The sequence below is a fragment of the Rattus norvegicus genome, chromosome 7, assembly GCF_021556685.1.
Source record: "Rattus norvegicus strain SHRSP/BbbUtx chromosome 7, alternate assembly SHRSP_T2T, whole genome shotgun sequence".
Taxonomy (NCBI): domain Eukaryota; kingdom Metazoa; phylum Chordata; class Mammalia; order Rodentia; family Muridae; genus Rattus; species Rattus norvegicus.
The window spans coordinates 47,194,033-47,210,180 of record NC_141540.1 but is presented as its reverse complement, the minus strand read 5'-3'; the positions used below and the strand labels follow the sequence as shown (position 1 = coordinate 47,210,180).

General features: G+C 34.3%; 1 protein-coding gene across 8 annotated transcripts in view; it reads right to left on the bottom strand.

The window, feature by feature from the left end:
* Window positions 1-7,461: 7,461 nt before the first annotated feature.
* The window catches only part of Mgat4c (MGAT4 family, member C), a 760,784-nt gene continuing 752,097 nt past the window's right edge, over window positions 7,462-16,148 (bottom strand). For 5 of the 8 annotated variants that reach the window (XM_087556313.1, XM_087556315.1, XM_087556314.1 and 2 more), the window contains 2 exons: window positions 13,519-13,666; window positions 7,462-9,524 (listed from right to left, as the gene is read on the bottom strand). In XM_087556313.1, coding sequence (XP_087412439.1) covers window positions 8,383-9,524; window positions 13,519-13,666 — 1,290 coding nt within the window. In that variant the 3' untranslated portion in view covers window positions 7,462-8,382. 8 annotated transcript variants of the gene reach the window in all.

Here is a 16,148-nt window from a genome sequence, read left to right as displayed (position 1 = left end):
CAGACCCAAGAGCAGAGAAAGAAGATGGGGTAGGGTGGAGGTGGGAAAGGAAGGGAAAGAGTTAGAATGGGAAGGATGGGAAGGAAAGGAAAGGGAAATGAAGGTTATAATTCTTCATTTAGCTCAAGTTGACATTTCATTTAAGATAAAATACTCCATTCTGTTTGCAGAGATCATTTGTTTTTTTTTAAATTACTAATTTTTTCTAACTTACAAATCCAGAAAATTGTACTCAATGGATATTATTCTTGCATATGCATTATTATTTTTCTAATTCTCCATCAAATTATAGACAAGGGATGCAAATTCAAGAATATATCCTATGTAATCTAAAATAGTGAAAGATGTGCATCTTTAGGACATATCATTAGTACTGTTAAATTTAATTATCAGTTTTTAATTTATTTCATAGCAGTCACCTTTACATAGTCTGATGTGGATATGTATTATGTGTATCGTGTGTAATTTATGTATTGTATGCATTGTACACATTGTATGCAGTGTATGTACTGCATGTATTGACCATAAAATACACCTGTAATATGATGGGTGTGACTTGCAGACAAGGCTAGACTACAGAGTACATTATGGTAAAGGAACTAAGAAAATCATTTTACTTCCAAGTAAGGAAAGTAAACGATATTGTTCATATATGTATATGTAAACACCCACCTAAATATATACACACACAGAGGACATTGATCACAGTTGTTTGAGATAGGAAAAATAACTTTTGTAGTTAAATTGACATAGGTATATTATGTAGAAAGGATATAAGAAAAATTTAAATGATTTGAACACACCATTGAAAATAATATGCTGTATTGAATTGAGAAAATTGACTTGAAGTGTTTTATTCGAAAATAACATGTCATGCTCTGTTGAAGGAAATTGAACAAAGTTCCAGGAAAATGTTCTTTAACTGGATTGTTTGTGAATCAACATAAAAGCTTGTCTTTCAAAAAAAGATTGATTAATATATGGTTTTCTTTGATTTTTGAAAAATATTAATGACTCAAACATGAGCAATTGGGAGAGCAGAATGTTTACAATATCTTAACCAATAGTTAGGTAAATGATACACATTTTTAAATAATCTTGTAATGTTCTCCAATGGTTCACACTCTATTACTTCACTTATCACATGACTTTCTTACATTTGGATTATAGTTATCATCATTGGAGTAGAATTATTGTGTGTGTATGTGTGTCTGCATATATAATTGTATACAAATACATATACAGGCTGACTATGAAATAGCACAAAAACACACTGTTTTTTTATAAAGTTTAAAAGCTATACCTATTCATTGTAATTTTTACACACAAATATCATTAATTCAATTGCTTATTATATTTAATGAGTATACAACCAATAAAAATTCCACTCAGTAAAAATGCTCATAATCTATTTCATCATTGTCCTCATAGCTTGTCTATATTGAAGACATGGCTATATTTAGGTGCATATTTTAATCAAAAATTCTCAGATCATTGAATATGCCGTTTTCTTAATGTGATTGCAAGTTTCTGAATGCCTGAAGTTTATTTTCTTCTATAAGGAACTTAACTTTACAGTGACTCTTCCAAATCGCTATTTAGAATGGCAAAAGGAAAGATGGTATTTTGATTTAAACCAAAAAACATTTTGGTTTCAATTATGCATGTTTTTCATAAAGGATTCAATTTAGCTATCTAGAACACAGTCTGAAACCTATGTCTAAACTTTAATATTAAACTGTCTTCTCTAGACACCAAGGTTCAGGGGCATTGTAGAATAAGAAACAGAAAGGGTGTGACAGCTAGATCATGGAGAAGGATGCTGTGGAATATTGACAGGAATATTTCAGTCATGAAGTCACAGTGCTACAGTGTGTGCACAAGTCTGTCAAAAGATCAAGATAGCCCAAATGTGGTCATAGATGGGTTAGGTGATTTCCAGGCCCTCTCACATACTGAAGAGCTATCGTCAGTGGGGTAGTTGCTGGATGAGAGACAATCATTGTTTGTTGAGTATGTGTCCACTGGTACTGGTAGTCTTGGACCAGTTGGACACTGGTCCCAGTGCACATTTGAGCCACAGTAACTGAATTTAGAGTGTGATAGATAGAGATACACAAAGAATGGGAGACAGATGAATTTGGAAAGGCCCATGTTATGGTTAGGTGAGATAGATGGAATATGAATATTTACTTTGAAATTAAAACTTGAAAGTAGGAAGAGCACACTATCATATTTCATAGAATACATGTATAAAAAGCTTCAAGACTAATGATTTTATAAAACAATGTTAAAAGATATATAATCTCAATGGGGCGGGTTGGTAAATACATGTTATACCAGCACTTTGGAGGTGGAGACAAGAGGCTCAAAACTTTGAAGTCATTTTTGGTTTTACAAGAAGGAGATCAGTCTACACTGTCTGATACCCTGGTTCAAAACAAAGCAAAAATCAACCAAAGGTATGCAATCTTGAAATAAATAAAAAATTTAAAATATAGCAGCAAAGATGAAGCATCTAGGTATATTACCCCATTTCTTCTATTAATAACACCACCAAACCAAAGAGAGGCTCCCAGACAGAGGATTATTGGTCCAATAAATGGCGTGTGCAAATCTCACAACTGTAGCTGTAGGAAGGGAAAGAGATGCTCTTTTTGTAAAATTATATCCATATACCTGGGCAATATCATTATCTAATTTATAATTTGCATGAAGCTATGGTTTACAATGACAATATACGTCTTCTTTATCAACACTTGATATGATTAATAAGTATGTTTTTTTACCCAATGTTGTTATTGTTGCAAAAGTGTATATTTTTCCAAAACTACATTTCAACATTTTTTGTAATTTATTACGTGCTTTTCTTTTCATGAATACTAGAATCATTTACTCACAGAACTTAAGTGTGGATCTCGGGTGAGTAGAGGAAATACTGAGTGAATATGAATGTGTATTGTTGATGTGAGTACGGTCATGTCCGTGGCAGGACTCCAATGCCTCAGACCCATGGAAATGGCATAGCCTTCCCTGGGAAATGCTGAGAAGAAAGACAAAGCCTAATTTTCATCCAAGAACAGATGTTAAGAAGATTAACCTTTAGCTAATGCCAATGTGTACAGAAACTATCAAGCACAGCCTTCTAGATAGCTGTAACCTGACCCTTATCCCCTGCAGACACCTGCTACCATAGCTTCTTTTTTTTTTTTTTTTTATTAACTTGAGTATTTCTTATATACATTTCGAGTGCTACCATAGCTTCTTAACTTGTTTCTTCCTCTTTCAGCTGTCTCTAAGATGTCAGTCTTCAGCTTTTCTTTCTGTCTGTGAATCGGTACTTCATTATTTCCTGGTGAACACAGTCATGTTTCCAGAACCCATGCACAGCACTAAGTAAATATTTGTACCCTGTTAAAGTTCTAGAAATGTCTCAGGGTGTATTCAAATTTGTACGTGAAATCTGTCAACATCTTGTTTTCATGATGAATGGAAAACAAACTATTCCTTTCTCATTCTGATTGTTTTCAATGGGTATTCTTAGAAAGGAAAATAATCTGTGTGTGTATGTGTGTATTTAGACTAAATATATACACACCATACACTCATGCACAAATATATAACGATGAAGGAAAAAATCACATAAAGATAAACAGATTGAATATGGATAACACCTCTATTTTTGGCTCTATGCCTCTTTAATAATATTCTTTGGGCTTCATTCAGCACTTTTTAATATATAGACACAGGATTTAGTGGCACAGAGAAAGCTTAGTGTGATTTCCATTTTTGAAAGAGATTATAAAAGGCCTTAATTTCTGCCCCAAATATTCTTGCTCCTCTAGGCTTACTTTTACTTTATTCACAATATCCAGGAAATGGAAAATATCTAGATGTTCATCAACTGATAATGAGTGATGAAAACCAGCTATTTTATACATTCAATGGAATATTTCTCAGCTATTTAGAAACCTATAAAAATTTCACATCAGTATGTGAGGCTGGAAGTAATTGTTCTGCCTAAGGTATAAATCCAGGCCAGAAGGACAGACATCATGTACTTTCTCTCATATGTGGGAAGAAGTTTTGAATACATATCTATATCTATATCTACATTTAAAATATATGTATTGAATATATGTATATATTTCAAACATATCTTTATATATGTGCTTACCTTGAAGTCAGAAAATAGTAAGTACAGGAGTTTTCAAAGGAAGAGTATTGGAGGCAGTATGAAGGGATAAAGAAAAGGAGGGAACAGGAATTTATAGATGTAAGAAGATGGGAGGTCAGAGTTTATCACAAATGATTTTGAAAATGACATATGAAAATTTACTATGCTAGAAACTTCCTAAAGTAAAGATTCAGGATTCCCCTCAAGATTCATGAATCTTTATGGAAGAGAATAAGAGCCAGATGTAGTAGACCTCTACAGTGCAAGGATTTACTGGAAATGCACAGACCATGGCATGCATGAACTGACAGTGACTCTGATTGCTTGTATAAGACCTGCACCATATCAGACCACCAAATACCCTGGTATGAGCACAGGAGGGGCTCGTGAAGTCCTATTTATTCCTAGTTAAACAATGATTCACACTTCAGGTGTGATGGGAGTGGAGAGGGCATATTTCTTTAGGGAATTTGGCCTAGGAAATGATCAATATCCTCTTGTGTTGTCTTACACACACATACACACACACACACACACATGCACACATGCACGCACATGCATACACGCACATGCATGCACGCACACACGCACGCACACACACATACACACACACATACACACACACATGAAGTACAAAGAGGGTTCAGTGGGTTTTTTTCAAAAGGAATACATAAATATTGACAGGAAATATACTACTTGATTGCACAGGAATTTTAGGAGAACTGGGAAGAAGTTGATAAAACATATAATATGTTTGTGTGAAACCCCCAAACTCTGAAAATGAAATAAAAGGGTTAAATGAGATCTTAAAACTAAGCATTGGAATAAACTCAATAAGAGAGGTATAAAGGAACACAGAATTCCTTGCTCTCCCTTTTAATCAGAGCTGAAACATTCTTTGTCAAGGCAATTGTTTTCCTAAAAAGTTAACTGTTTTTGCTGAGCCCCCAAAACCAAATGCTAGCCTGCTTGTCTCTTCTTATGGCCATCTGTCTCATTTCACACCCCTTACTCACATATGTTTAATACCTTATAAATTAGGATATGCACATAAGAGAAAACATGACTTTTGTTTGAGTGAGTCACTTCAACAAGTGGCAATTTTTAGAACCACACATTTTTTTCCTGAAAATTTTATAATCGCATGTTTCTACATTGATTGAAATTTCATTGTCTATAAATGCAATATGTGGGAGAAGAAGCAACTGCAAAGGAAAAGTGCCATACTGGAACCTAATATTTTGCATGTTGAAAGAAAATTAAAAGTTAATGAACATGAAAGGAAGAGGGTAGTAGCCTGGAGAGATGGGTCAGTGGTTAAGAGCACTGACTGTGCTGATAGTTTTGTTTCTAGAACCTGCATGGTGTCTCATAATCACCTATATTTCCAGTTCCAGAATATCTGACTTTTTTCTGAATTCCATGGACAGTAGGTATATACATGGTACACATCAGACATACACGTAGACAAAAAATCCAGATATACATAATATAAAAATAATAATTTAAATAAATAGATATAGAAAGATATATGATAGACAGAAAGAAAGATAGATAAATATAAATAGATAGGTACTTGAAGACAAGAAAGAAGATAAGTTACCCCAGTATCAACTTGTAATGAAAAAATAACAAACCTCCCTGTTTGATTACAGTGAGACTTATTCAATGTCAGTTTTAGTGATGAAAGAAACTTGAGATAAATGTATCTGCCTTTGGTGATCTTTATGTTCTCCAGCAGACCTGCAACCCCAACCTCATACATGTTTCAACCTTTACTAAAGGATTTTCCAGAAATTTATATATAAGAGTAGAAGGTCTTTAGAGGTATAAGCTTGTAGGTTACTGTAAGGGATCATTTCTGAGTTAAATATCTTCTGTATTAGAATACAGCGGTGTACTTCTAATCAGCAGGAATGCAAAAAATAAATGTTACCACAAGTTCTAAGATACATGTACACTATACAGACACCTGGGTAATAACAACAATAATTACCTAAAGTACCAGGAGAGGGGAATATTTTTAAGCGAATGACATTAACCTTGAACCTAAAACACAAATAAGTTTCATGGCAGTATTTAAATTTTCTTATGTTAATACTTATGATCCACATTATTAGTATTTGCATGTTGAAGAAAGTTTAGTATCTTCTCTAACATCCTAAGAAATGGGTGTAGCAGGGTGTGTTTTAGTGGCTGTATCAAGAAACAATAAAAGTTTTGACTCCTAATTTGCTTTTCTAATTTAATTGATTTTGACAGAATGAATAAAATAAAAAAAAACCCTAATCTCTTTTACACTATAATAAGATTGTATTTTACATTGGAAAGAATACCAGACACAATACTCCTTTTTTTCTTTTTCTTTTTTAGTATAATAAATATAGTCTTTACACTACACACACAAACACACATTATACACACATACACACACAGTCACACACATATTTATTTGTGTGTGTAAGTATCACCGTATAAATATGTTAACCTGAACTTGATTTTTTTCCAGGAACACAAACATATGAAACATTCTATATTTTTCTTCATTACAAACCACTTCATTTGGTTGCTTATTAAACTGTAAATAGAATGTGACCACTGAATACATTCTGAAACACAAATGTATTTAGAATCCACTCTGATGTCTTGAATTTTTTTTATGGAATGGTAGAGACAACTGACCAATCCCCCAAAAAGTTTGATTACTATTTGTATGCACATAGCAAAAAAGCATCAATTAAAACATTTTACAGTCATCATACAGCATGATAACATGCCTTATGGACCAATTTTGTTATCAAATTTAAGTGACTCTATCAAACCACCTAAAACCTAAATAAGACACATACAATATGGAACAAAAGTGATGGCTCAGTGGTTAAGAGCACTTGCTGCTCTTGCAAAGCACACTGGTTTGGTTCCCATCACCCACATAAGGTGTCTCATAACATCCGGTAACTTGAGTTTCAGGGTATCTAAAACGCTCTTCTGGCTTCTGCGGGCGCAACACACAGGTGGTATACATAGACAAGAGGCACAAACAAATAAACAGTAAATAAATACATACATATGGTAAAGAAGAAAGATAGAAAGAAGAAATAATAGAAAGAGGAATGAAGGTAGGATTGAGCGAAAAAGGAGGAAAGAAGGAGAGAGAGAAGAAAGAAAAAAGAAAAAAGAAAGAAAAAGAGAAAGAAAGAAAGAAGAAACCATTCTGGGAGAATTTTTTCATAAAGAGTAAAGAGGGTTATCTGGTAATCGGAACAACAACACCAAACAAATTCTTCATTTTGGATTTGTTACGAAATAACTCATTAACAATAGACAAAAAAATAAACAAAACAACAAAAACCTAAACTTAGTTACTTTAAATTTTACTTTTCTCCCACATAAGACAGCCATTTAATCTTCCCCAAATATGATAAATTACAACAATTTTAATCACATGAGTTTTAATACAAAAAGTAAAAACATCAATTTCAGTTTTTTCTACATATACTGAAAATGTATGAATGAACTAACGGTAAGCCATCTCTCTTCCTCTATTAATTACAGATATCCAATATAACCTTAAAATATTGAGCTTAACTATATATTTTCAAAAGGGAAATTAGAAATAGACTTATTCTCATGGGAATTGTATTAACATGTGCTCAATTAAATGTTTTAAAACAATGAGCAATGTTCCTTTTCATAGAAATAACCAAAGGAATGATGACTTTTAAGTCTGTTTTTTCAAAGCTCTACTTACACAACTAATCTGTTGCAAAGACACCACTTCCATGAGGAGGTATTAATTGTAGAAATACATCAGTCAGTGAAAGCCTAAATTTATAAGAAAAAGTATCCCATTTTATGATGGCAACCAATCTGCATATTCTCATATATTCTTACTAAGAATCTTTCTAAACATAAAATAAATTATCAACTCTTTGCACAATGAGTTGAAATTTGGAACTATGAACATTTAAATGAATGAGTGAAATCAGTTTTAACTACAGAATGATATTCAGCCTGAAACGTGAAATTAATTACAAAGATGTGCTTAGTAAAACTACAATCAAAACTGCTGAGATGACTCAACGTTCTTGTGCCACAGCACACCAATTAGTTACCCTCCAAAAGACAAAAGTAGCAAAAGAGGGAATAGCAAAAATTGAAACAGGAAGACCTGTTTCAGAAACTCAATCTACTGATTTACTTGGCTAGGAAGTCCAAATGCTGATGCTCCTAATTATCAACCATTCTTTCTGAGTTTTGGTGACACATATCCTCATGCAATGTATGTCAAAGGGAATTTTTTGATTCACATCTGACATTTCAAAGTTTCCATTTTTGAATTCCCCTAGTCTTAAGTAAGTTTCACATTGTCTTATTTGTTTGCTAAAAATGAGTTTTTCCCCAACATCTAGGGCTCCGTGATGCAAAATGTCATTCTGCCGGTCTTCTGTTCCAGTATTCACCTTAATTTTTTTAATTTTAATAGGATTCTCAAATACAATAACAAACGTATCCCCCGTTGAAGGTGGCTTTCCCCAAAAGTACTCATCAACACTACTGTAAGCCTTGCTTGCTTCGTAATTTTCAAAGACATTCATGTTGGTGTAGAGACTTGCTGGGGGGTTATCAGGGATGTCAAATGACTCCTCTTCAAAGTCATCATCCTTCAGTTTATTCTCCGTTCCTTTATAGGATGAATAATACCCCATGTGCTGAAAGAGAGAAGGTTTAAATCGAATCACATTTTTCTGAGCCAGCAGCCCTCGGAAATGAGTCAATAGCCAGTCACAAGGCATTTCTTGATAAAACATTAATAAGAAATGGGCCAGACGTGGGAGATCATGAGAATGATAGAGTTTTCCAATGTAGCCAAGTTTAGAGAACTCAAGAGTTACCCAGTATGTTCCTTCTAAGGATGCGATAACTTTCTTGATGGCAGTTAAGAAATTTCTGGAACACCGGACATCATCTTCAAGCATTACATAATAGTCAGAAGTATTGGCACAGAAATTTAGCAGAAAAGCATAATCTACATTTTGCTTGGAGCGAAATCTGACTCTATCTTCTGGGTCATTGTAATTTCTTTTAAGACCATCCAGAACTGGATAATATTCTTCAGGAGCATGTATAACCATTAATCTTCCTGCAATAATATGATGGGCAAATTTCTGTGTAATATCTTGGACCATGGCATCACGCCATGATGAATTAAAGTCTGCTAGATGCACTACAACTGAAATTTCTTTTAGTTCTTCATAGCTGGACTGTTCAAAAATTGACTTGATTGTCTCAAGTAAATAATTTCCTTTTTTCCGTTTTACTGATGAAAGTCCAATTGTGAGATATCCTGAGCAAAAGAAATCAGAGGAAGACAAATTAAATGTTAATAGGCTTTGAATCAAACAAAAATAGGAATAAAAATTCCAAGATTTCTTTTTGTTAAGCCTGCAATTATATTAAGTACATCTTATGTACTTAATTGAATGTTTTAAGACTAGAGTTCAAAACTAATTACACAGGGATATACTGTTTTATGTATATTTGACATTTTATATAGAAAATTATATATCTAATGAGCAATATTATATGGATCCTATATGATTAATGTTAGTTCTGAATTATAAAAGTGAAAGTATTCTAAAATATTTTGTAACCTGATATTTTTATATATTAAAGAAACCAATGTTTAGTTATAAATATATCAATAAACCAATGGAGCATGGTACCTCACACCTACAGTGTCAGAACTTGGAAGTTTGAGCCAAAAGGATTTCCATGAGTTTGAGGACAGTCTGGTTACACATGAAGACACAAAAACCAAACCAAAACAAAAAAGCAAAAATAAATTATCAGTGTAAAAATATCTACAAGTATACACAAAAGTAAAGACAAGCTAGATTCAACTCATGAATAAAAGACTGAAAATTGTGTTAAATCATTTTTAAAATTCCAGTGAATTCACTGGGCATTTCAATTTTCATTATCATATCATAGTTTTTATTAAAAGAATTAATAGGTAGACTTTACAGCCTTATTTTGAAATTTGTCTGATGTATTTTATAGAAAATAAAGTTTCTTTTAATTTTTTTAATTTCTTATCATTTCAAATACATGGTTCCAAGCTATAAATTTACTGTTCCCTTTCTTATAAGATATTTTACACAGGGACTAAACCACAAACCAAAGAGTACACGTGGAGGAACCCATGACTCCAGCTGCAGGTGTAGCAGAGGATGGCATTGTCTGTCATCAATGAGAGGAGGGGCCCTTGAAGCCTGTGAAGACTGGCTACCCCAGTGTAGGGGAATGCCACTGCCACGGCAGGGAGGTAGGAGTGGGTGTGTGGGAGGGGGAGCACCCTCATAGACTTAGGGAGGGAAGTAATATAGGGGGTTTCCGGAGGGAAAACCGGTAAAGGGGATAAAATGTAAAATGTAAATAAAATATCCAATAAAAAAAAAGAGTAGGATCAGAAAACATCTAAAGAAAAAGAAAGGAAACAGAAAAAAGAAAAATATAAAAAGGGAAAGATATTTTACAGCTATAGCCTCTTGAAAAAACTTTCTTACATTTAAGTAAAAATGTGAGAGCTCTATATTTTTAAAGAAAGGAATCCCAAGTGCAAACTGTCTACCTCTGACAAGCACTACATGTCTTTCTAATATCTAATCATATCACTAAGATTAAATGTAATTTTAAATTAAGCAGCGTGTAAAATAGAAAATATGTTCACATGTGTGAAATTACTGAGCTAGTACGGGCCTTCCCCTGATAGCACATATATGTTTAACAAACCCAGTGACCGTCCTTTCTTCTGCCCTTCCTATCTGGAATGTGCATTAGTCATTTACTACTAGTCAGCACCTTGTCAGGTACTTGTCAATGCAGTGTTAGCCACATGACTGATGGGAGTTCATTCCTTGTGCTTTTATTCTTGTTCCTTTAAAAACTAAACCACTCAGAAACCATTTATAAGGAGTAAAGGAGTACTAAATTTTGAATGGCTGTTATCTATTTTCTTTCCAACCAGGACTTCTTCATAGTGGCTTGAGTAAACCTTCTCATCTTGACTATGCCTCAACATATTTTTTAAATTGTCAAATCTCCTTTGGAACAATCATAATTAGTATGAGACAGTAAATACATGTTAGTTACTGGCAACCAGAACCCTGAGACAAGAAATTCCATTTTTTTTAATTTCCCCTAGGTATAATAATCAAAGATAGCTATTTTTAAGATAAAGCAGTACCAAGACTTTTAACATAATTTCAATATATTTTCAACACTGGTTAGAAATTATAAAACTATACTATCAAAGATTGTAAATATAAGAATGTAAGCTAAACTTTTAAAATTTAAAGCCAATGGAGGAAAGGCACCATTTGATGCAAATAAATAAATTAATTAAATAAAAAAGGAAATGGATAATTATTTATCTCATACATGGCCCTATAACAAATTTCTAAATGCCCTGTAAAAAGCTTAAGTCCAAGTGGATGAAGGACCTCCACATAAAATAAGATACACTCAAACTAATAGAAGAAGAAGTAGGAAGAGCCTTGAACACATAGGCACTGAGGAGATTTTCCTGAACAAAACACTAATGGCTTATGTTTGAAGATTGGCAATCAACAAATGGTACCTCATAAAACTGCAAAGCTTCTGTAAGGCAAAGGACACTGTCACTAGGACACAATAGCAATCAACAGATTGGGAAAAGATCTTTACCAATCCTACGTCTAATATCCAATATATACGAATAACTCAAAAGTTAGACTCCAAAGAGCCAAATAACTCTATTAAAAATAGGGTACAGAGCTAAAGAAAGAATTCTCAGCAGAAGAATATCGAATGGCTGAGAAGAAAGAAATGTTCAACATCCTTAGTCATCAGGAAACGCAAATCAAAACCTCCCTGAGATTCCACCTCACACCAGTCAGAATGGCTAAGATCAAAAACTCAGGTGAGAACAGATTCTGAAAAGGATCTGGAGAAAGAGGAACACTCCTCCATTATTGGTGAGATTGCAAGCTGTTACAAGCACTCTGGAAATCAGTCTGGAGGTTCCTCAGAAAATTGGACATAGTACTACCTGAGGCCCCAGCTATATCACTTCTGGGCATATGCCCAAAAGAAGATGCCCCAACATACAACAAAGACACATGCTCCACTCTGTTCATAGCAGCCATAAACACACACACACACACACACACACACACACACACACACAAGCTGAAAAGAACCCAGATGCTCTTCAACACAGTGGAGTACTTCCCAGCTATCAAAAACAATGACTTCGTGAAATTCATAGGCAAATGGATGGAACTAGAAAATATAATCCTGAGTGAGGTAACCCAATCACAAAAATGCACACATGGTATGCACTCACTGATAAGTGGATATTAGACCAAGAGCTCAAATTACCCAAAATATAGTCCACAGACTACACAAAGAAGGATGACCAAAGTGAGGATGCTTCTCTCCTTTTTAGAAAGGGGAACAGAAATATTCATAGGAGGAGATATGGAGACAAAGTTTGGAGCAGACACTGAAGGAATGACCATTCAGAGCCTGCCCCATCTGGGGATCCAGCCCATATACATGAACACATCCACCAAAACTAGACAATATTGATGAAGCCACGAAGTGCATTCTGACAGGAGCCTGATATAACTATCTCCTGAGAGGCTCACCCAGAACATGTCAAATACAGAAAACAAATGCTAGCAACAAACCATCGAACTGAGAACCGTGTCCCCACTGGAGGAGTTAGAGAAAGGATTGAAGGAGCTGAAGGAGTCTGCAATCCCACAGAACAAGAATACCAATCAACCAGATCTTTGAGTACTAAACCACCACCCAAAGTGTGCACATGGACAGACCCATGGCTCCAGCTGCATATGTAGCAGAGGATGGACTGGTTGGGCACCAATAGGAAGAGAAGCCCTTGGACCTGCCAAGACTGGAACCTACCAGTGTAGGAGAGTGTCAGGGCGGGGAGATGCGAAGGGGGGTGATTGAGGAGGGGGAACACACTTATAGAAGAAGGTGAAGTGGGAGGGAATGAGGGCTTATTGATGGGAATCTGAGAAAGGGAATAACATGTGAAATGTAAATGAAAATATCCAATAAAATTTCTAAATGGCTGACATTAAAATTTGGTATTTTAATAGTTCTAAAATATTTTCCAAATTTGAAGAAATGAATGCTTTTACACTATAGATACCAGTAATATTTAAATATTTTATGCCACACTAATGCTGTAATATAATCATTATTCTATGCAAATTTGATTAAATTTGTCTTATGCAGTTATTGTTAAAAAGCTGAAGAATACTTACGCTTTCTCTGTAAAGGTGTGGCAGCCAGGTAGCGATAGGTGACATTTATAGTTCCTGAGAAGTTTGATAAATCCTTGAAGGTATGAACATAGCGTTCAGAATTAAGTTGATGTGTTGATGTTTCCCTTATAAGTTGCTTGTCGCCTTCCTAAATGCACAAAAAAAAAAAACAAAAAACAAAAAACAAAAAAGTCAACCAATATATATATGAAAAATTTATAAGTAATAGTTGGTCACAGGTTAGGTACACAATGGTACATTGTCGGTGGTACATATATTAGAAAGTTACATAAACCTCAATTAATAGCCTATAGCGATAAGGTCAGTAAACATCACCTGATTTCTCGCCTTCCTCTTTAAACTTTCTTACTTCTACTTGCTTACCTCTGCAACACATTTGCATTTCCATAGTCCAAACTAGTAATGGCACCATTTCACCAAATATATCATTACTTGAAAATCCCTACATGCAAAGCGTTTAAATTCTAAATTGTCAAAGTTAATGTCTTTACAGTTTAATAGTGATGAATTTGGAGCATTCATCTGATGCTGATTCTGATTACATTTTCCAAATTTTTGATACATATTATTGTACTTACTCTTTTACAAATACATTCAAATGGAAGAGAAAAACAAGTGTTGATAATATCTAAAGAATGAGTATGGAGATTTAATGATAAACTATTTGGGTTAAGATACATCTGTTACAAAGTTTAATTGATTCATTATAGATGACCATAAAGGGCCATTGTGGGGGATTGGATGAAAATGGCCACCATACACCCACAGGGAGTTGTGTTATTAGGAGCAGAGGACATACCCACTTGTTGGAGATACTGTGTTACTAAGAGTGGACATTGAGGTATCAAATGTTCAATTCAGGGCAAGTGTTGCTTTCTCTGCCTGCCACCTGCAGATCAGAATGTAGAACCCTCAGGTATCTGCATGCCATTGTGGTTTCCATCACAATGACAATGGAGTAAATCTCTGAGCCTATCAGTCATAATGAAATACTTTCCTACACTAGAACAGCTGTTGCCATGGTGTCTTTCCATAGCAATAGAATGTCCATTAAGACAGCCATATAATTTGAAATTTTTGAGAACGATTAGCTATCATCTTTTTGATGTGGAATTCCTTGTCTAAAATGCCCTCTATTACCATCAATTAGAATACATTTGTACCTGATCAGCAGAATAAGCTGAGAACTTATTGGCATTTCATCTTTCTTAGTGTAGAATTTCTCTCCGTATATAGTTGCATACATGACCATGAATGTTTCATGTTTTGAGGAAGATGATTTAGATCATCTACATTCCGTTCACTTACTTTCTTGGTGGAAGAATTATTGTGATTGTATCAGCAGAAGCACTTAAATTTACTTTTCAGAAAATGTTCAAATGCAAGTTAACTGTGCTAATATTCAATATTTGCTTTCATTTTCTCTGAGTATTGATACAAATTTAATGGTAGATTTTGATATTTGATGAAGTCATTAATGGCCATACCTTATTAGGATGATTTGTTTGGTAATATATACTATAATGAACTATCCTATATTTAAGGACAAAGTGATTTGAAAGTCAGTCATCCTTTCTTTTTGGTTAGCTGGGTGTTAAAATGTGGACATATTTGTGCTTTTTGTGTTAGGTGCTTAAATGAGTCAAGGCAAGCCACTAAGACTGTAGAAAAAAGTAAATTCTTCAAATGACTTTTATCTTGAGTACTTATCTTTGGTCAATAAACTTTAATTAAATATCTGTTCTAAAAGACTTGATAAGATTAAGACACTAGTCTTACCTTTATTAGAACAATGAATACTTAGTTGCAGACTCAGAAGAAAAAGACATAATTATGCTTTAAATCTATAGAGAGAATTTTTCATAGAACAAAAATAAGAAATACTGGGTTATAATGGAAGAGTTAAAAATCTTTATTAAATTAATAAAATTCAATCTTTAAATTTTTCAAATATACAAATATTCTCATGAATTTTAATCTGTGCCTATTAACATATTTTTATGTTTTATATCAGTTAAATAGTTTGAGCAGATATTTTAACAAGGTTTATAAGCTATTCTTCATGTTCAAAAACCATAGACATTCAAAGTATTGGAAATGGAAGATTAGGCAAAAAATTTCTTATATAGTAGTTAGTGTTCACCAAATTCTGATTATCTTGTCTCTTATACATAAATAGCTCCATCTATTCTTTTTTCTCCTCCCAACCCTCCCCCCATTGCCGCCCTCCCCCCGCCAGTCTAGTTCACTGGGGGTTCAGTCTTAGCAGGACCCAGGGCTTCCCCTTCCACTGGTGCTCTTACTAGGCTATTCATTGCTACCTATGAGGTCAGAGTCCAGGGTCAGTCCATGTATAGTCTTTAGGTAGTGGCTTAGTCCCTGGAAGCTCTGGTTGCTTGGCATTGTTGTTCATATGGGGTCTCGAGCCCCTTCAAGCTCTTCCAGTTCTTTCTCTGATTCCTTCAATAGGGGTCCTATTCTCAGTTCAGTGGTTTGCTGCTGGCATTCGCCTCTGTATTTGCTGTATTCTGGCTGTGTCTCTCAGGAGAGATCTACATCCGGCTCCTGTCGGTCTGCACTTCTTTGCTTCATCCATCTTGTCTAATTGG